Source organism: Neovison vison, chromosome 7 (assembly GCF_020171115.1).
Source record: "Neovison vison isolate M4711 chromosome 7, ASM_NN_V1, whole genome shotgun sequence".
Classification (NCBI taxonomy): domain Eukaryota; kingdom Metazoa; phylum Chordata; class Mammalia; order Carnivora; family Mustelidae; genus Neogale; species Neogale vison.
In genome coordinates, this window is record NC_058097.1 from 119,133,498 (window position 1) to 119,154,013 (window position 20,516).

Sequence of the window (20,516 nt, forward strand, 5' to 3'; positions counted from 1 at the left end):
GCTGCTTCCACAGGGCTGTGGCAGGGCGGCCAGGGTCGACTGCCTTTTTACTTTGGGCTGGTTAAACATTGGCAGAGCAAGGCCACTGGGTAGGGTGTACAGTCTCTGTGTGGCCCATGGGCTCCTGGCCCACACCTCCCCCAACCCCCTCCGTGATCGGTGGGGACTGAATCTGTCGGGGCCCCCTGCACCACACCCCAGGGCTGTGTCAGCCCGGGGAGGGGCTGCCTGGAGAAGCTGACATGGTGGTGGTCCCGGGCTCGGCCTCTTCTCCCCGCACTGTAAGTGCGGAGCCTCCATGTGAGTGGAGAGCCTCCATGACTGGGTTTAGACAGCCTCTTTGTTTGATTTTCCTTTAAACTACCAGTCCTTAAGCAATACCTGTGTGGCGCTGCCCAGACACGGGGATGCATGGATGAGAAGGCCATTTCTCCTTGCCCTTTTCCCCAAGCTGGACCTTAGGACAGATAATCATGCTTCCCGGAGCAGGGCGGGGAGGCTGCTGAGGTGAGGGAGTGTGTCTGAGCTGCGTTGCCTTTCTCTGTTCAGAGCATGAACGGCATTGAGGAAGGCGTGGAGTTCTTGCCAGTCAACAACACCAAGAAGGTTGAGAAGCGGGGCCCGAAGCGTTGGGTGGTGCTGGTGACCGTGCTGGTTGGCTTATTCTTGCTTTCTCTCGTGGCTTGTTTCCTGGTGTGGCACTTCCAGTGTGAGTAAAGCCGGGGCTTGGCTCTGGGGTAGGTGATGTGGGCGTGGCTGTACCTCCCTTCTCAGTGGACAGGGGCGGGGGCCGTTGGTTGTGGACAGGAGGGAGGAAATGGAGGGTGCAGCGGGGGGCTGTGGGGAAGGGTCCAGGGCTCTGCCTCCCCTGGTTCTTTGAGGCCATAAGGGACAAGTGCTGGCCCAGAGGCCCATGTATGCCCTGGCCCCTCCTGGCCTTTGCTCCCCGAGGGTAGCTGAGGGCAGCTTGAGGACCGTGGGGGTGACGGTGTCACTTCCTCTGACCACCCTCCTTCTCTGGTCTCCTGTAGACCGGAATGTGCGAGTTCAGAAGGTCTTCAATGGCTACTTGAGGATCACAAATGAGAACTTTCTGGATGCCTATGAGAACTCCAACTCCACGGAGTTTGCAAACCTGGCCAACAAGGTGAAGGAAGCGGTGAGTCCGGCCCCTGGGAAGGGAGCCCTGTCCCTGCTGTCCACCCTGGCACTCCCACCATCCCCCAGCCTGGAGGGCACGGCTCCCCTTCCTCCCAGATTGCAGGTGGCTCGGGCTTCCAGACACCAGGGAAGGGGGCCCAGGTCCCCGGAGGGAGGGAGCAGGGCGGACTTGTGTGGGACGGAGCGGGGATTGTTGCCTCTCTCTGGCCTGCTGTGAGCCTTCTCTCCTTCCCTCAGCTGAAGGTGCTATACAGTGGGGTGCCATCCCTGGGCCCCTACCACAAGGAGTCGGCGGTGACTGCCTTCAGGTGGGTGCTGGGGAGGAGGCTGTGGGGTCGGTGCTGTGTGGTCCCGGTGGGGGGTAGCCGACAGACTGCGGGGTCTGGCTCGGGGAGCATGGCGCCCGGCCTGTTCCTCCCTCAGCACACACTGCGTCAGGCTGTCCACCAGGCAGGGGTGACCACGGGGGCATTGCCAGGACAATACGGGTGAATGAGGCGGCGTGTCTGCCACAGAAGCCACTCAGTAACGGTGGTGACCGTTCATTCCTTTTCCAAATCGCGCTTTGGAAGGCGTCCGTGAGCCTTCATGTTTTCCTTGCTCACCCCGCCTTCAACAGGCTTTTTTAAAAATAGACTTTATCTCAAAAGTGCTTTTGATTTTGTCAGTTTAATTTAATCCTTATGAATGCTGTGTGGCAGGTGGCATCATCCCCTCTCCAAGATGAGGAGACAGACTCCAGAATTTGTTACTCAGGGTGCCCAAGCTAGTGGGAGAGCTGAGTCCACGACCCAGGGCCGTTTTCCCAGTCCTAAACCCGATCCGGCCCCACAGCACGGCTGGACGGGTGCGAGACGTGAGAGGAGAGGGTGAAGGGGCACGATCTCGGGCTTAAGGAATCAAAAGGTGGGGAAGCATAAAAGAATCCGGGGTGGGCCCCCGCCTGGAGGACGGTCTCATTGGGGGCCTGAGCTGTCCCGTCTGTGCCCGGCATCGGGGAGTGTGGGGACGGGTGGTGTGCCCAGGGCCCCCCGCCCCAGCACCTCAGGCTCGCCCCTCTCCCCCAGCGAGGGCAGCATTATCGCCTACTACTGGTCCGAGTTCAGCATCCCCAAGTACCTGGTGGAGGAGGCCGAGCGCGCCATGGCCGAGGAGCGCGTGGTCACTCTGCCGCCCCGTGCCCGTGCCCTCAGCTCCTTCGTGCTGACCTCCGTGGTGGCCTTCCGTGAGTACAGGGACGCTAGGGGTGAGCATGTGTTGGGCCTGTCTTTGGAGGAGCAGGGCCAGCCCCTGGACTGCTGGGGGGACGGTCGGGGGAGCAGCACTGCCCAGCCAGGACGCGGAAGGGAAGACGGCCTGCCTGCCGGCCCGGCACCTCCCTCTGGGGGAATAAGGAAGCAGGAATGAGGAAATTGACCGCGTCAGTAAATACTTTATTCTCCTTGTTCTTTAGCCACTGACCCCAGAACAGTCCAGACCGCCCAGGACAGTAAGTATCGTGCCCTCCTCCCAGAAAAGAGGAGGGATGTGGCCAGATGCCCCTCAGTCACGGGGGTCCCCCAAATCATACACGCACACACTCGCCTCTCCCAGGCCACGAGGAGCCCCCTCTTCGGTGTCTCTGGGTCCAGGGCAGCCTGGGACATCTCAGAGGGGCCAGGCCTGGTGGCCCCACCAGGGAAGCCCTGGGCGGCTCACCCCTGCCAGCTGTGCCCAGCGCTACCCCCACAGCCTCTCTGTCTCCCACGCAGACAGCTGCAGCTTCGCCCTGCACGCCCGGAGCGGGCAGCTGACCCGCTTCACCACGCCCGGCTTCCCCGACAGCCCGTACCCGGCTCGGGCCCGCTGCCAGTGGACCCTGCGGGGGGATGCCGACTCCGTGCTGAGCCTCACCTTCCACAGCTTTGATGTCGCGTCCTGTGATGACCGTGGCAGTGACCTGGTCATGGTGTACGACACCCTGAGCCCCGTGGAGCCCCGTGCTGTGGTGCAGTGAGTGTCCCAGGGGTGCAGAGGTGGGCTGGGGGCTTTCCTCGTGGGCCAGAGATGGACTGTGGGACTCGAGGCCCCAGGGCACTTTAAAGGCTATAGGGATCAGCAGAGCAGCTCAGAGGCAGTTTCATCAGCCATGGTCGGGGTGAGGAACACTCAGTGGCCCCTTGGTGCCGGCGAGCTGGGTGTGCTTCCTTTCCTCGCCAGAGTGGAGATGCAGACCCCACTTTATTAGACTCACTTATGTTGAGGCTGATGGCTCAGGAGATGGCTGCCCATTGAAAAGTTAGTTTGTTCTGACTGTTTGCAAGAGGAGGGACAGTCCCCAGGTGCCAGGGCACATAGTCCCCAGAGTCAGGAGAGGCAGAGCGGGCGGAGGGGGTGGAAACGGGTGAGAGCCTTTGTCATGGTTTCTGGGAAAGGCCAGGCCAGGCCGTGTAGGCAGGTTTAAGATTGGCTGGTTCAAATAATTCCAGTGGGTTCTGGGGCACAACACAAGGCCATCTCTAGCTGTCTGGTACCTGGTTGTGGCGTGATGAGGGCTGGTGGACAGTCACCTGGAGGGGAGAGCCCCATGGAGGAGGTGGTTGGGGTGTGTGGGCTCTGGATTGAGGGGTCTGTATGTGGAAGGCTTGTGCAGGGGTGACTTTTGACTCTCTCTGGTAATTGCCTAGTCCCGGGAGGGGCAGTGTCGCCAGAGCCAGCAAGGCCCCAGCCTGCGGCCAGAGCATCAGGACCACAGGAAATAAGGAGGTGTTGTATATGCGTGGGGCCACCCGCAGCCCCCCGTCCCCGGCCTGGATGGAGCGTGCCTCGCTCAGCGCTGTGTGTGGGGGTGGGCTGCCCCCTCCTCAGCTCTCCCTGACTCAGTGGGCCACAGCCTTCCCTCGCTGTCTGCAGAAATGAGCACAGCAGATGTTCTGTGATAAATAATCGGCTAGAATTCCGGGTCCGGACAGGATAAAACCATCTGCTGCCACAGCTCAGCAGCCAGGGCTCCCTTTCCTGTAAGGTTTACCCCCTCTCTCATTTATGAATCGTACAACAAAATCAGCATGTGGCTCTGAAGGGAAGAACTGGGAAATCGGTGTGCACAGAGAGCACGGATCTCAGTCATGGTCTCGCTCTCTAGAAGGAGTCGCTGAGAGGCTTGCGATGTACGTTTTTTCCTGTGCATGGCTATGTTTGTGTGTGATGTAAAAATGGGATCAGAGGGCTCGTTTGGTTTTGCTCTCTGCTTCTTAAAACTGAAGCATGTCACGGTGCTCTTTCTGAATCAGTAAGTGCGCTTCTGTCGTTTGTGGTGGTCGTGTAACGTGGCATTCTCGTGTGAGGGCAGCGGGACACCGTCCTTGGCTGCGTGGGTCGGGGAGCCGGGGGCCTGAGGTTTGCGTCCAGCCCCACCACTTAGTCACTGTGGATCCTTGGGCAAGTTACTTCTCCTCTCTGTGCCTCAGTTTCCTTGTCTGGAAAGGGGGGATTTTAGTATTTACTTAGTAGAGCTGTTAGGAAGAACACTGAGTGCATGTTCTGTTCCTAGGTGGTGTCGGTGCTGTTACTGTTACTGTTCTTAGTTAACACATAGCTGAATGGATCTTCTGTGGTCAGGCATTCAGGGTTGCAGAGTTTTTGCGGTTTGTTGAAAAGACAGTCTTACAACTAAATCCTTACTCAGGTCGTGTATGCAGGGAGGAGCTTTGAAGTGACCCCGCCCTCGGCCTTGTGTGGATGGGACCAGGGTTCCGGGACGCCGGGGTTCTTGATGCTGTCAGTAACACGTGCCCTTTCTGCCCCCACAGGCTGTGTGGCACCTACCCGCCCTCCTACAACCTGACCTTCCTCTCCTCCCAGAATGTCCTGCTCGTTACGCTGATCACCAACACCGAGCGCCGACACCCTGGCTTTGAGGCCACGTTCTCCCAGCTGTCCAAGCTGAGCAGTAAGGAGGGGCACGGCAGGGCAGAGGAAGGATGGGTCTGAGGGGCTGGCCCGCGCCCACGAAGCCCGGGCCAAAGCCTTCGGTGGGTGAACCGACTCGGGTCAGTGACAGAGGTTGGCAGCTTAAGCCGTGGGGCCTTTGGCCTCTCGTGTGGGTAGGGAGCCCTCCGTAAAGTGTCGGGCTCCCCGCACTCAGGCCTTCCAGCAACGGGCTGCGGAGCGCACAGGGGCCCTCGCGTGTAGCGTGAGAGACGGGTGGGCCGGCTCTGCCAGGGCCCCCAGGTCCTCGAGCCTTTCTCCTGCCTTTCCTGTCAGGCTGTGGAGGCTCCCTACGTGGCACCCACGGGACGTTTAGCAGCCCCTACTATCCAGGCCACTACCCGCCCAACATGAACTGCACGTGGGACATCCAGGTAGGAGGCTGTAGGGTGCCTGTGAGAGCAGAAGGTGGAGGGAGGGAGAGGGGGCTCGAGGGGGAGGGAAGAGGGGAGAGAGGGACACTCCAGGAAGGCAAGTGAGGAAGGGCAAGGAGATGGAGATGGGCTCCCTGACCAGCCCATCCCAGGATGGTGATGTGTCTAAAGCGTTGCAGGGTGGGGAAGGGTGGGGCAGGGTCGGGGAGGGCCGATCTCATAACGCCCCCGCAGACTCAAATCCTAGTTCTTGACCGGTGCCTGCCTGAGGGACCCCGGGCCGGTAGCTTCACCTGCCAGGCCTCAGCTTGCTCCTGGGTGAAGGGAGAGTAAGGGAGAAGCAGAGAAGGGTGTCTGCCTCTCAGAGGTGAAGTCGCAGAGTGTGCGTGGAGAAAGCACTTGCTGGATGGCAGTGGGACGGGAGTCTTGCTGCCTGGCGCTTCCGCTCACTCCCTCCAAGTCAGAGACCTGCTCTCTTTCCTTTCTTCGGTGACACCGGAAGGACCTCTGGTTTTTCTTGCCTCTGAGTCCAGAAGTTCTTCCAAAGGTCTAACTCGAGTCCCTCCTGCTGTGTGTTCCGTATTGCCAACGGGAGTGGTAGAGAGGAAAGCGCAGTGGCCGTGCCATGTGCCATGGTCCCCCCAGTGCCCGTGGCCAGCAGCCCACGGCGTCCCTGGGTTTAGGAGGAGGGAAGGACGCAGCAGACCCCCAGCAGCGTGTCCCTTCTTAGGTGCCCAACAACCAAAATGTGAAAGTGCTCTTCAAGCTTTTCTACTTGGTGGAGCCCAACATTCCCCCGGGCTCCTGCCCCAAGGACTACGTGGAGGTCAATGGGGAGAAGTAAGTGCCCTGGAGCGACTGGAGCTGGAAGGGGAGGGGTGCCCCAAGCCCCTCCGGATCCCCCTCTTACCTCTGACCATGGTCCCCATAGGTACTGCGGAGAGAGGCCGCAGTTCGTGGTCACCAGCAAGAGCAGCAGGATCACTGTGCGCTTCCACTCCGATCAGTCCTACACCGACACGGGTTTCCTGGCCGAGTACCTCTCCTACGATTCCAGTGACCGTGAGTACACGTCTCTAGAAGGAGGAACCTGGCTGGAGGGACCGGCCCGCGATGACCCCTGTGTTCTGTATCTTCCCAGCATTGTGCTCCCCTGATTCTGAGATCCCGAGAACTCAGGGTGCATATCACTCAGGTGCCTTTTGGAGGGATAAAAGGACAGGCTGCCATGAATGCGTTTCTTGACAAAGGTGAACAGTGAATGCTGCTACAGGCTGTGCCCTCGAGTCCCTGTGGGAGGCACTGGAGCCCAAGGGCCCCCCAGGTTCCTTGGGGCCATCTGTCCCTGTGTTTCAGCAGGACCACACCTCCGGGAATCCATGCTTGTCTTTGTGGCCTTTTAGCCACAAAGACATTGGGGAATAGCATAGTAGTTCTGAGACACGTGAGAAAATCCTGGGGCAGGAATCATGGGCTCCGAAAATTCTGCCATCTCTACATAAGAGATGTGGCGGTTTCTGTGGCTTTTAGTTTCCCTGCCTGCTGTGGGCAGACCAGCCGGTCCCTATCCACGGGAACTTTTTGTTTTGGCCCCACGTCAGAGAGTGACCTTTTGGGAGAGCTTTTAACTATACACGAGAATCCAGATTTAAGTTAGAATGCACGGCCCGGCTCACCACCTGGAGTCTACCTGGCAGGCAACAGGGCCAGCGGGCAGGTGAAGGCCCCGCCTTCCGGGACAGGCTCACCCCCACCTACCCGCAGCTCTGTCACCGGCCCTACAACGTCAGGTGGCAGATACCTTCCAATTTCAGAAACATGGAAATGTGAGAACAACCTTAGAATTATGGAAATCTTGAGCTGCCTTTTTTTTTTTTTTTTAAAGATTTTATTTATTTATTTGACAAAGACAGATCACAAGTAGGCAGAGAGGCAGGCAGAGAGAGAGGGGAGGAAGCAGGCTCCCCGCTGAGCAGAGAGCCCGATGTGGGGCTCGATCCCAGGACCCTGGGATCATGACCTGAGCTGAAGGCAGAGTCTTTAACCCACGGAGCCACCCAGGTGCCCTTGGGCTGCCATTTGACGCTTGGGTAGGACACCTATATCATCTATTTGCCGAGCTAGGTCCATGCCGGGCAAGGGGAACCTGGCACTCGGGGGGATGTGGCTGGCCAAGGACACGGGGCAGGAGAACCGAGTGCACACCCAGCCAGCCTGTCTCCATTCTGCAGCTCCCTGGGGTTTGATTGCTGGTGGTCAGGAGGGGCCCCTCACTGTGGGTCTGCGGCTGGCCCTCCCGGGGCGGCTGTAGGTGGAGGGCAGCCAGCGTGGGAGGGAGGGCTGGTGCTCGTGGACTTGAGGCCTGCCCTCTCCCCTGCAGCATGCCCGGGCAAGTTCATGTGTAACACCGGGAGGTGTATCCGGAACGAGCTGCGCTGTGACGGCTGGGCTGACTGCACGGACTACAGCGACGAGCTTAACTGCCGTGAGTCCCCTCTGCCTGCGCGGTGATCCATTTAGACCTCATGCCCCATCCCCCCCTCTGCTGTTTGGGAGGCTGGCCGCCTGCTGCAGCGGGCAGTGGAGTGTTTCTGCAGTGCCGGGCTCAGCTTCCCTGGCCGGGGTACCAGGGCACCAAAGAGCTGCCTCCCCCCAGCAGGAAAGGGGGTCCCTGGGCAGCTCTCTGGTCGCCCCTGCTTCTGTGGGAAGCAGTGAGCAGTGACTGATGTCAGAGCGAGGGCTCAGAGCCCCGCTGACTGTGGCCCCTTGTTCCCATCAGAATGCAACGCCACCTACCAGTTCACGTGCAAGAACAAGCTTTGCAAGCCCGTCTTCTGGTTGTGTGACAGCGTCAACGACTGTGGGGACAACAGCGATGAGCTGGAGTGCAGTGAGTGTGGGGTGGGGCTTCCTGGGCCACCCCGCGGCCCACCCTCAGCAGGGGGCATCGTTGAGCAGCTGCTGAATGTTGTTGGTGCATCCTGCCCCCAGGCTGTCCAGCTCAGACCTTCAGGTGTGGTAATGGGAAGTGCCTCCCCCAGAACCAGCAGTGTGACGGGACTGACAACTGTGGCGATGGCTCCGATGAGGCCATGTGTGACCTCGGTGAGACCTGGTGGGAGCAGGAAGGAAGGAAGCAGCTGTGAGCACACTCACATCTCAGGGTGTCCCAAATTTAATAAACACACACCATCCTAGATGTGAAATGTGATGAGAAAACGCGTCAGTGTGGGGGAGAATCTTCCGGAAGGTGGAGAGCCTTTGGCGAGGCTGGGAGGACACGGGCATGAGTGTGGAAGGGTGGGACAGGCTTGATGAGGGGCATCAGGAAGATGGGTCATCAGGTTTCTGGTTGGGTGCTGCAGAGGAACTGATTCCCTGCCCCTTGGACTCCTTCTTGAACAGTGAGAACCGTTGCCTGCACCAAACACACCTATCGCTGCCACAATGGGCTCTGTTTGAGCAAGAGAAACCCCGAGTGTGATGGGAAGAAGGACTGTAGCGACGGCTCAGATGAGAAGGATTGTGGTGAGCAGGGCTGCTGCATACTGTTGCGCAGGTTGTTCACTGTGCAAGGCACACACAGAGATGGAAATGTATGCAGTTGTTCACTGCATACATGTGCAGGTTGTTCACTGTGCAAGGCACACACAGAGGTCAAATCATGCCAGTGTCTCACTCATCCAGCTCTGCCCTGGTGAGAGGGTGTATCTGTCTGGGGGAAAGGACGATTTTGCTGACTGGCAGAGAGGCACTGTTGTCCTGGAGGCAGGGCCGGTGGCCACCAGCATGTCAGCACCTCTGTGGCAGAGCTGATGTCCTGGCTGATGTGCTGGGCTGGCCCCTGCTCTGTGGACCTGGCCATCTTGCCCGGCTGCTCGGGCCTACCTGAGCAGCCGGCAGGTTTCACCCCACTGCACCCATGCATCAGTTTGTGGCCTCGTGTGTATTTCAGAAGCATTGGCCTGAGGTTATATCTGAGCCCAGCTATAGCCATTTTCTGACTTCACGTCGCCTATCCGCTCTTTCCTGGGAGCTGTGCCTGTCAGCAGTCAGCAAGGAAATCTAGGCAAATGACACTCAATTTAAATCCGAGCAAACCAGCAGATGTCGGAAGGCCTCTAAATGCATTTGGGCATGGATGGGGAGCAGGGAGTGCAAGGGTTTTGGGTTTGGAAGCAGGGAGAGGGGCCGGGGACCATCAGTGGGATCTCTGAGTCTAGAAGATATTTGTAGGGGGTCCCACCCACAGGCGACTGCCTCACATGGTCTCTTGCTGAGCCTGGGGTGGGCTGGGGGACTGGTGCCCCGCCTTGACTCTGACCTGTGCGTTTTCGGCACTTCCCAGACTGTGGGCTGCGGTCGTTCACCAGGCAGTCTCGGGTGGTCGGCGGCACGAATGCAGACGAAGGTGAGTGGCCCTGGCAGGTCAGCCTCCACGTCCAAAGCCAGGGCCACGTGTGCGGGGCTTCGATCATCTCTCCCAACTGGATGGTGTCAGCAGCTCACTGCTTCATCGATGAGAGAGATTTCAGGTGGGCCGCTGGGTGGGCAGGGTTCTCCTTGGGTTTTCTGGGCTCGGAAAGCCCCCTGTATGTAAGTCATGCTGGAGCGGATGGCGCTGGGACTGGATCGGGCGGAGTGGCAGACACCCCGGGATGGGGCTTAATAACAGTAATTATGAAAACAGACCCTCGTTACGTGCTCCCTCTCTCTCTGTAAAGCGTATCGTAGTGCCTCTCCTACAGCCCAGTTAGATGGGTCCTGTTACGTCCCCATTTTACAGAAGCGGGGGTTCACGGAGGTCAGGACCTGTGCTCATGAGTGTGCCGCTGGGAGCGGCACCGTCAGACTCAAGCCTGGGTGTGCCGGGTCCCAGGCGTGCGTGGTCAGTTTGTGCACGGGGCCGCCCCGGGACCGGTGCAGACTCCCCATGAGCTCTTACCCTCGGGGCCCTGAGAGTAAGAAGCACGTGCTCCTGGAACCCTGAGCTCTGCGCGGGGCACACAGTGCGCTCGGCCCATTGGAGCTTGTTGGCCCGTCTTTGTTTCTGTGATCTTGACAGCCCGGAGGCCGGGTGTCCTGTAGAGTGCCCCGCATCCGGGTTTGTCTGATGTTCTTGTCCTGCTCAGACTGCGCTTCTGGGTGTTTGGAAGGAATATCACATGCTGTCACAGGGCACAGGACACCAGCCTGACTTATCACTGGTAACGGGAATCCTTCTCGGCCGGTTGAGGGAGTGTTTGCCAGGCTGCCTCACGGTGAAGTCCCCCTTTCTCTATTTTTTGGAAGCGAGCCAATGTGGAATTCTTCTGTGAGGAAGCTTTGTCCCTTCTCTTCCATTTATTTATTTACTTAGCTATTTATATTCGTATGGGCGCACGCGTATTCACGTTTCTTAGGGTTGTAATCCAGTGCCGTGACGTGACTTCGTTGCTCGGATTGTTCCAGATTTGACCATTGCCCTCTCTTCCAGTGTAGCTCCTGTGTCCCTCTGATCTGACCCCATTCTTTTGTTCTTTTCAGCCACTTCCATGCGTTCTGGCCCTACCAGGAGTTCTAGGCTCATCTTCTATTTTCCCTGGCCCAGGGCTGGAATGAGACACTCTCCCACACTCCTACCCAGGGAATCCCGTTAGCAGGGAACAGCGAAGCTGGGGCCCTCCGTATCCTGTGTTACTGCAATCCCACTGCTTCTAGACCCTTAGCAGGGCAAGCCAGGATCTCCATGTGTGGTCCCCATCACCTCCATTCCTTCTCCCTCTTTCTCTTGCTTCATCACTCTCTCATTTCCTCTTCCTTCATTTTCTTTTTTTTTTTTTTTAAGATTTTATTTATTTATTTGACAGAGAGGGATCACAAATAGGCAGAGAGGCAGGCAAAGAGAGGGAGGAGGAAGCAGGCTCCCTGCTGAGCAGAGAGCCCCATGCGGGGCTTGAACCCAGGACCCTGGGACCGTGACCCGAGCCGAAGGCAGAGGCTTTAACCCACTGAGCCACCCAGGCGCCCTCCTTCATTTTCTCTTGATCATCAGTCTTCCATGAAAAAATAATGCAGTGAATGCATTCGACACCCGATGCTGTTACTAGCATCGGGGACAGAGATGAGTAAGCCTTCTTCCCCGCACTTCCCAGGCTTCCCAGGCTGGGGAGACGAGATACGTGACCCATGCTCGTGCACACACACGTACATGAGCGCATGGCAAGTGCTGTGTGGGGGCTGGGTAAGTTACCTGGGCCCAGCATGTGGGAGTTGAGAATTCCCACCCCCTTCCCCCTGGGGCGGGGGTGGGAGACTTAGTGCTTCTGTGAGCAGGGGTGTCTGATAGGAGTGTTGAAACCTGAGAGTGTTTGCAACTGGACGAGGTGACGCAGACCTTCCAGACAAAGAAGGGTGTGAGCGGAGGCAGGTGGGTGTGAAGTGTGCAAGGATCTGGAGTGCAGTTACTTTGGACACATTTCTGAGTTGGCAGGTGCTTGCAGGGTGTGGCCATGGTTAAGAGTAGAGGCTGCCTGGGTTCAGTCCTGTCCACAACTCATCAGCTGTGTGGTCTTGGGCAAGTCAGTCCTCATCTAAAAATGGGCAGCCCTACGTTGAAGGGCTGCCTGGGGGATGGCATGACTTGACGTGTCAGCACTGAGAAGAGAGCTTGGTGTGGCTACCACCAGCGCCCTCCCAACCACCCGCAGTCCCCGGGCTCCTCTGTGGGTGTACCTTCACACCTGGTCTCTCAGTTGCTGGTGAGTGTGTGTACCTTCAACGACTAGAGATTAAGTCTGCTCATATAGTCGAAAGCTGTCCTAGACTGAAGAATGTAGACTGGAGAGAAAAGACCACCATGGCAGGCTTAATGAGGAAGGTTAGAGAAAGAGGGGCTGGGGTTGCTGGGTGAATGGGACTGGCAAGGGGGTGGGAGGCACAGGACTTAGCATGGACCCAGGCGACAAAGACGTGTCTACAGCAGGTGACGGGATCATGGACAGATGGTGCCAGAGGGGAGAATGATGACTCCCCCACCCTGTCCCCCCAGCCCTGTCACATCCCATCCTTTCAGCCACTGGCCCTTGCCTGCTCAATATCCCAGACCATCTGTACTCTTTCCCACTCACCTTGCAGCTGCCCTGACTCTCCAGCCTTAGCGTCCGTCTCCCACAATGTGGGTGTGGTCTTTCTAAAGAGCTCATCTGATCCCAGCAACCCCTGGCTTGCGGTAACTTGCAGGATAAAGCAGAAAAGGTGTAACATGACCGACATGGCCACATTCTCTGGCCCGTGACATCTCTCCAAGCTCAGTCTCCTGTCCCACCGTCATTCCTTCCATATATTCAGTTTTGGGGGGCATCTACACATTCCCTGGGCTCTCTGTGGTCTTGCTGCTTTCTCCCCCATCCTCAGGATTTGAGTAGCCAAGTCCATTTGAGCTCCAGGGCCTTGTTTATGACATGCTTCCTCTCCTGACTCCCCAGCCCCCCACCTGATACTCTGCCGCAGTCCGCTGCCCATCATTCTGGAGGTCACCCTACTGTGCTGTCATGGTGGTGTTCATGGCTCCTTCCCCGAGTACAGGGAACACTTGAAGGTTGGGTCTCATGCAATTCCTGGGACACTATAGATGGTTGGGAGAACAAGTCAGAAAAGGTAAGGCTGAATAATGCAGATATAGCATGCCTGGCTGATCTGGAGGTCTTGGAATCACTTCAGGCTGTTCAAAACGGCTCTCACAAAAGAAGTTTTCAGGAATTTTTCATCTGGCAGCAACAGATTAAAAAGAGACTGGAGGGGCGTCTGGGTGGCACAGTCATGCTTAATTTGCCTTGGCTCAGGTCATCGGAATCCCTGCTCAGCAGGGTGCCTGTTTCTCCCTCTCCCACTCCCCCTGCTTGTGTTTCCTCTCTCATTGTGTCTCTCTCTGTCAAATAAATAAATAAAATCTTAAAAAAAAAAAAAAAAAAAAAAAAAGGAAAAGAGAGACCAGAGGCAAAAACACGGTTTGGAAGCTGTTGCTACTGTCTGGATATGAGGTTCTGCAGGGAGGCGGTAGCAGGAACCGGGAGGAGGGGATGGAGGCGCAGGTTAGCGGAGGGCGGGGCTAGCAGAGGGCCGGGCTAGAGGTGGGCGGGGCTATCGGAGGAGCGGGTTAGCGGCGGGTGGGATTAGCACAGGGCCGGGTTAAGCAGAAGGCGGGGTTGGCGGAGGGCAGGTGAACTCGGCTTCCGAGGCTTGGGGCGAGAGAGAGGGAGGAGGGGCTAAGGTTCAGAGCTCCGAGGAGGGAAGGAGCGTTGCTTGGACATTTTAGGACTGGTCACTTGATTAGCCTCTCGACTTTCCTGAGAGGTTAGAGAAAATGAAGCTGGCCTTCGTGCCCTTCTCCTGCATGCAGACTTTCTATTTTAAAGATTTATTTTCCCCAGTTTTTTATTTTGAAAAGTTTTCAAACCTACAAAAAATTTGCGAATATAATGAAAGAAGAAAATGACAATGAATTTCTTCATACCCTTTATCCTCAGTCATTATCTGTTGAATATTACCACATTTGTTATTTCTCTACACATACACGTGTTTTTCTGAACTCTCTGAGTTGGGTGTAGCCATGATGACTTCCCTCTCCTAAGTGCCTCCCCCGCTGGCTCCTTTCTCCCAAGAACAAGGAGAGCTTCCCACATACTCACAGTATCGGGATCGCCTCTAGAAACGACAGTGTTGACACAGTATTAGTGGCGAGCATGTCTTTCATGCTTCAGGTGTCCCCCTGTGTCCCCAATGTTGTCTTTCATAGCTTTAAAAAAAAAAATCTAGGACCCCGTCAAGGGTTGTGGTCTGTAGTAGTGCTTAGTTTTCTTTAGTCTCTTAAACTCAGAACAGTTCCCCTAAGCCTTTATTTTAACTTTTTTTTTTTTTTAAATTTTTTTATGGCATTTCATGTTTGAAAAGTCCAGGCCAGTTATTTTGCAGACTGTCTCTGAGTTTGTGTGTTTTTTTTTTATTGCTTTTTCATGGTTAGAATTAAGTTCAAATTTTTTCCCTCCCTCTGGAAAACACTACATGGGGGATGCTGTGTCCCAGCCCACTGGTGGAAATGGCCGGGAGGACAGTCTGATCACCTGGTTAAGGTGGGGTCCATGGCTTTCATCCGTCATAAATATGCCCCCACTTGAATGACACTGAATCGGTGTGAGTATCTTGTTGCCTGACAACTCCCTCCAACCCCCCCTTTTGGAGAGGGAGAGAGAGAGGGGGAAAGAGAGGGGCAAAGGGAGAGGGAGAATCTTAAGCAGGCTCCATGTCCCTCGTGGAGCCTGTTGTGGGGCTCGATCTCATGACCCTGAGATCATGACCTGAGCCAAATCAAGATTTGCACGTTTAACCAACTAAGCCCCCCAGCAGCCCTCTTGCAATCTTTTACCCAGCGCTAAAAGTGTCCATCAGTGATTCTTGGTGGTGTTCGTTATTGCCTAGGTAGATGCAAAATGCGATTTATTATATTGCTTCTTCTGTATTTATTAGCTGGTGTTTTTCTGTAAAGAGTAGCTTTCCTTCTGTCCTTATAAAGTTTTGAAATTCTTTTTTAGAATTCAAGATGGGCTCATGGATTCCCCTCCCCTTTTTCTATTATTCAGCATGTGTACTGCTTTGATGCTATTGTTCATGTTGATGTTTGGATGGTCCTGATAACTGGCTCCATGATTGTTGGAGCACTTGCTTACTTCTGGTAAATCAAAATGTTCCCAGGTCACTTCATGCCTTCCATGCTTCAGACCTGAAATCAACCATTTCTCCAGGGAGCCTTGGTTCCTTTTAATGGAGAAGAATATAGAGAAACCAAGTTCTAGGTGTTATTGGGGATGTCATTGCTTTGGGGCCATTTTATGGGGGAAATCCTGAGCTTTAATTGCTACCTCTGATTGCACTCCCTCCTGCCCTACTCCCTTTGTAGCTCCCTTTTCCCAACACCAAAAATTGGCTCCCAGCGATGACAGCGCGTTATGTTTACTTGTTCAGGTCGCCAGTGTGCACAATGCAATCCGGAATCACTATACTTGTCTCACTACCAACAAGAGACATAGTATGTGAAGTTCAGTCTACTTTTCAATTCATTTTGTTCTTAGGATACTTTAGCACAGTGGTTAGGTATTTGTTAAAGTGTTAAAGTATTTGTGCTGAGTTCTGTAATTTTCTTTCTGTGAAAGATCAGGTCGCTAAGAAATCTATTTTGGTAATCAGATTAAAAATGTATTAAAAGAGGGAAACAAGGAAGTGAAGGGGGCTGAGTGCTGTGGTGGGGGACACCAGTGGTTTTGGTGGAGGGCTGCAACCACATGGAAGCCACGGCCCCCTCACGGACTGGGCTGTGGTGGGTGGCTTTGGCTAGGTCAGTGCTTGGCTCAAGGCAGCGCTCTGGGCTCTTCTCGCAGGTACTCTGACCACAAAATGTGGACCGCCTTCCTGGGCCTGCATGACCAGAGCAAGCGCAGCGCCACTGGGGTGCAGGAACTTGGGCTCAAGCGCATCATCACCCACCCGTTCTTCAATGACTTCACCTTCGACTATGACATTGCAGTGTTGGAGCTGGAGAAGCCAGCCGAGTACAGCAGCACCGTGAGGCCCATCTGCCTGCCGGAATCCTCACATACCTTCCCTGCCGGCAAGGCTATCTGGGTCACGGGCTGGGGCCACACCCAGGAAGGAGGTGAGTGGGGTGGTGGGGCTGGTGGCAACGGGGCTGTCCCCCCACCTTCTGCCTGGTAGGGTGAGGTTGTTCAGGAGTGAAGTGGAGGCTAGGCTCTGGGTGAAAGGCCTGGCCATGCCACTGAACTGAGTGACCTTGGCTGTTGCTTAAACTCTGAGTGTGTTTCTTCACCTATAAAATGAAGATAAAACACTCTCCCAGATGGTACTCAGTGAGCGGAAGGGACACTGGGGGGAACCCTGAGTGATGTAAAGGCCTGGCAAGCTGGGCCTGTGTCAGGTCCTGTGGGGGGAGCCTGGCCTCCTCGGTCCTTCTGCCTCCATCTGAAGGCTCTTAGCTGGTAAATGGTAAATGGAAAAAAAAATCAGTTATAATCGTACTACAGCACACTGTGGAAAATCTATAGAATAGAGAGAGGAAGAAGAGAAGGAGCTTGACATAAGACTTTACATTCTTAACACAGCCCTGGAGCCACTCTGTGGTGCTTTCCCTCACTCTTCTGTTTCCTGTTTTCCACACCCAGTCCCCATGCCGAACATCCGATTTCCTGTCACCTCTGGCCCAGTTATCCACAGGGCTGCACGATGTCCCCTCGAGTTGGCGAGGCATCAGTTCCTTGAGCATGTCAGCCATGAGCACTGGGGTTGTGTCCGCTGATTTGCTAGTGAGGTCACTGCCGTGGGAGCTCCTGGAATGGGGCGCTGGCCGTTGCACTGCTCGTCGGGGTGCCATGGCCCGGGTCAGCCTCGGCCCGCTCACTTCTCCCCTTCCACCCAGGCACAAGCGCGCTGATCCTGCAGAAGGGCGAGATCCGCGTCATCAACCAGACGACCTGTGAGAACCTGCTCCCGCAGCAGATCACCCCCCGCATGATGTGCGTGGGCTACCTCAGCGGTGGCGTGGACGCCTGCCAGGTGTGCGCGGGAGGGGGGGGGAAGGGGTAGTGAGCGGGGCGGAGCGGGGCCCGAGATGGAGGGCGAGGCTCGGGTAGGGGGCGGGGCCCGAGGCCTGGCGCCATTTGGCAGGCGAGGGCGCAGGCGGGGCTGGCACTCACACTGAGGCGCTGGTCTCCCCGCAGGGCGACTCCGGGGGCCCCCTGTCCAGCGTGGAAGCCGACGGGCGGATTTTCCAGGCTGGTGTGGTGAGCTGGGGTGATGGCTGCGCTCAGAGGGACAAGCCCGGCGTGTACACAAGGCTCTCTGAATTTCGGGACTGGATTAAAGAGCAGACTGGGGTGTAGATGCAGGGGCCATCCGCGGGCCACCCCAACGTGCACACCTGCGGGCCAAGGACAGGATCGCTAACTGCACCCCTGACTCGAGCTCCCCAGAACCCAGACTGTGAACTGAATCCCCAGGACTCTGGAGAGGGTGAATCGGCCTTGAGAACTTCTTTCCGCGCTCAGCCTCCGAAGCAGGAGATGGGAGTTGGGGACATCCCTCCCAAAGGGCACAAGCCCAAAGACACAGCCTTTTCCCTCCAGTCCCAAACTGTACTGAGGCTCCTCTTGAAGATCTTTGCGCTCTGCCTGCCTGACACAGGAGCTTTGGGACCCCTACAGTGGGGCTGGTGGGGGCGCTGTAGGCTCCTAGGGTCACACTCTTCAGGAAACCCAGGCTGGAGGACCCTGGAAGACAGATGGACCCAAGATTTGAATTTTTACCAGCTCCTAGCGTGGGCTTCATTCAGTGTATGTATTTGTGTGTCTGAGTAAACTTTGTTTTTAGGTAAATTTTTTCCTCAGTGGACTTGATGGACTCTCCTTCCTCTTTCTCCCAGCTCCAGTTGCAAGTAGTAAACTGGGTTTACATTCCGCATCAGCACAGACCCTGGAGTCAGGCTAAGAGCAGAGGCCACAGTGCCCTGTGGCCTTTTCCAGAACAGCAAGGGACTATGTTTTGCTTCTGAGCAGAGCCTGGTGCCCTGAAAGGAGGAGTGTGCAGGGTAGAGGGGGCCCGGCAGTGAGGCATGAGGTGGGAAGGCTGTGCAGTAGCTGCCCAGCCTGGGTGCCCGAGGAGAAGGAGGAGCTATGTCCCAGGAAGAAAGGAGGAAGTATGGCTTTCCCTTAGGCAGGGAGATGAGTTCTGTGAACCGGTGTGTGCTTGTACACGCAGACATGAGGGTAGGCATGATGTTGAGGCTGTCCAGTGTAGGCTGAGCAGATAGTCCCTGAGCCTTGCAGGAAGGATGGTGCCTTGCTTAAGTGTTCTCACATTTCCAGTGTACCTTCTTTGATTTTTTTTTTTTTTAAGATTTTATTTATTTATTTGACAGAGAGAGATCACAAGTAGGCAGAGAGGCAGGCAGAGAGAGAGGAGGAAGCAGGCTCCCGGATGAGCAGAGAGCCTGATGTGGGGTTCGATCCCAGGACGCTGGGATCATGACCTGAGCTGAAGGCAGAGGCTTTAACCCACTGAGCCACCCAGGCACCCCTCCTTCTTTGATTTTTGTACTTATTAATTTCAAATATTCTCTTTCCTTGCTTGGATTGACACAGAATGACATCAATGATCTAGGGAGGGCTTAGGGAGTTCCTGAAGGGACATTTGAGAGCCTTCTGTATGCCAAGGCATTATACAAGGCGCTAGGGGAAAGGAGGGGCTTAAAAAGAGAAATCAGATGGCCAGTGTCACGGACAAGGTGGGGTGGTCTTTGCTCATCACCATACCCCTGGCTCAGGCCTGGCTCCTAGAAGATGCTAATACATATTTGCTAAATGAATAGTCTTTGCCCTCCATGAGTTTTGGGAACCAAAGTGAGGAAAACACAGTTTGGTTGGAGCAATCTGGACGGACCTCTTGGAGGAGATCAGCCGCCTCTTTGCTTTTAGCCTGAATGTTTGACTTTCTGGAGGGAGGAGTTTTGTCTTGACACCTGCACAGGCATGTACATTGGATTTTCCTTCCAGGGAAAGGAACGAGCGCCCATTCTCCACCCACCCCGGGTTTTTTTTTTTTTTTTTAAATTAACATATAATGTATTATTTTCTTCAGGGGTACAGGTCTGTGAATCATCAGTCTTACACAATTCACAGCACTCACCATAGCACAGACCCTCCCCAATGTCCATAACCCAGCCACCCTATCCTTACCCCTCACCCCCAAGCAACCCTCAGTTTGTTTCCTGAGATTAAGAGTCTCTTATGGTTTGTCTCCCTCCCAATCCCATCTTGTTTCATTTTTTCCCTCCCTTCCCCCAACGAACCCCCATCCTGCCTCTCAAATTCCTCATATCAGAGAAATCATATGATAATTCTTTCTGACTGACTTATTCTGCTTAGCATAATACCTGCTAGTTCCATCCACGTTGTTGCAAATGGCAAGGTTTCATGTTTTTGGATGGCAAGAGCGTTCATTCTTCACCGAGGCGTGACAAGTAGAAGAAAGAAGAGGTTGTCAGAAGACTCCCCTGCCGGGGGTGCCGTGCTGTAAATCGCTGACACTCAGTGGGAGGCTTCACGTGCGCTCTGCTTCCCGAGTTTGCACACCCCTTGGGTCACCAGCCTTGGCTCAGGTGTAGAGGTGGTCGCCCACACAGTGGGGTGTGGGAGGCCGGCCTGTGCCTGCCCATTGCATCCTCTTTCTCCCACCATGGGCGAGCACTGTCTTGAAAACTCCCTGCCCAGGTCAGAAATGCACACAAGGTCATCAGGAGACTTCCATGTGGAAGTCCCTTCGTCCCCTAAGGGCAATTACCCTGTTCTGATTGACTGTCGTTCCTTAGCTGTTGTTTTCCCCCTGGGGAGTGGGTTAAAAATACAGATAGTTCTTCAGAGTCACTTCCATTTCTCTGGGAGCCTCAGTTTGGTGGGGACTGGGCACAGCTTCTCCCACAGCGTGGCCTCTGGGCCAGGAGCTGTGACACCACCTGGGAAGGCTCATGCTTCACCCACACCTCGTGCATCAGAAACTTTGGGGTGGGCCCTTTGGTCTGTGCAATAGCAGGTGTTCTGGGTGCTTCTAACCCACCACCATTTCAGCAGTGTATCCACAGGCTAAGGGCATCAGCCTCACGGGCGTCCAGGGCAGTGATGTTCAGGTGTGTCCCGCACTCCTGGCCCTGCCCTAGAAGCCTCAGACATTTGATGCCTGGAAGCTCAACGAAATGTCAGTTCTTTTAAAAAAGACCATGGGGCCAAATCCTTTTACTCCTGACTGGGGATAAGGATAGCCTAAGAGGGGCGCCAGAGTGGCTCAGTGCGTTAAGCCTCTGCCTTTGGCTCAGGTCATGGTTTCAGGGTCCTGGAATCAAGCCCTGTGTTGGGCTCCCTGCCCAGCAGAGAGCCTACTTCCCTCTCTCTCTCTCTGGCTGCCTCTCTGCCTACT

The 20,516-nt window shown here is 55.7% G+C and overlaps 1 protein-coding gene across 2 annotated transcripts in view; it reads left to right on the top strand.

The window, feature by feature from the left end:
* The window catches only part of ST14 (ST14 transmembrane serine protease matriptase), a 39,953-nt gene extending 22,019 nt beyond the window's left edge, over nt 1-17,934 (top strand). For both annotated transcript variants that reach the window (XM_044258211.1, XM_044258212.1), the window contains exons 2-19: nt 550-709; nt 1,032-1,159; nt 1,399-1,469; nt 2,229-2,386; nt 2,615-2,650; nt 2,913-3,153; nt 4,953-5,092; nt 5,407-5,504; nt 6,235-6,344; nt 6,436-6,566; nt 7,885-7,989; nt 8,284-8,394; nt 8,496-8,609; nt 8,910-9,032; nt 9,853-10,039; nt 15,917-16,191; nt 16,969-17,105; nt 17,270-17,934. In XM_044258211.1, the coding sequence (XP_044114146.1) occupies nt 550-709; nt 1,032-1,159; nt 1,399-1,469; nt 2,229-2,386; nt 2,615-2,650; nt 2,913-3,153; nt 4,953-5,092; nt 5,407-5,504; nt 6,235-6,344; nt 6,436-6,566; nt 7,885-7,989; nt 8,284-8,394; nt 8,496-8,609; nt 8,910-9,032; nt 9,853-10,039; nt 15,917-16,191; nt 16,969-17,105; nt 17,270-17,431 (2,487 nt within the window). In that variant the 3' untranslated portion in view covers nt 17,432-17,934. The remainder of the gene's footprint in view (nt 1-549; nt 710-1,031; nt 1,160-1,398; nt 1,470-2,228; nt 2,387-2,614; nt 2,651-2,912; nt 3,154-4,952; nt 5,093-5,406; nt 5,505-6,234; nt 6,345-6,435; nt 6,567-7,884; nt 7,990-8,283; nt 8,395-8,495; nt 8,610-8,909; nt 9,033-9,852; nt 10,040-15,916; nt 16,192-16,968; nt 17,106-17,269) is intronic.
* The last annotated feature ends 2,582 nt before the right edge of the window (nt 17,935-20,516 follow it).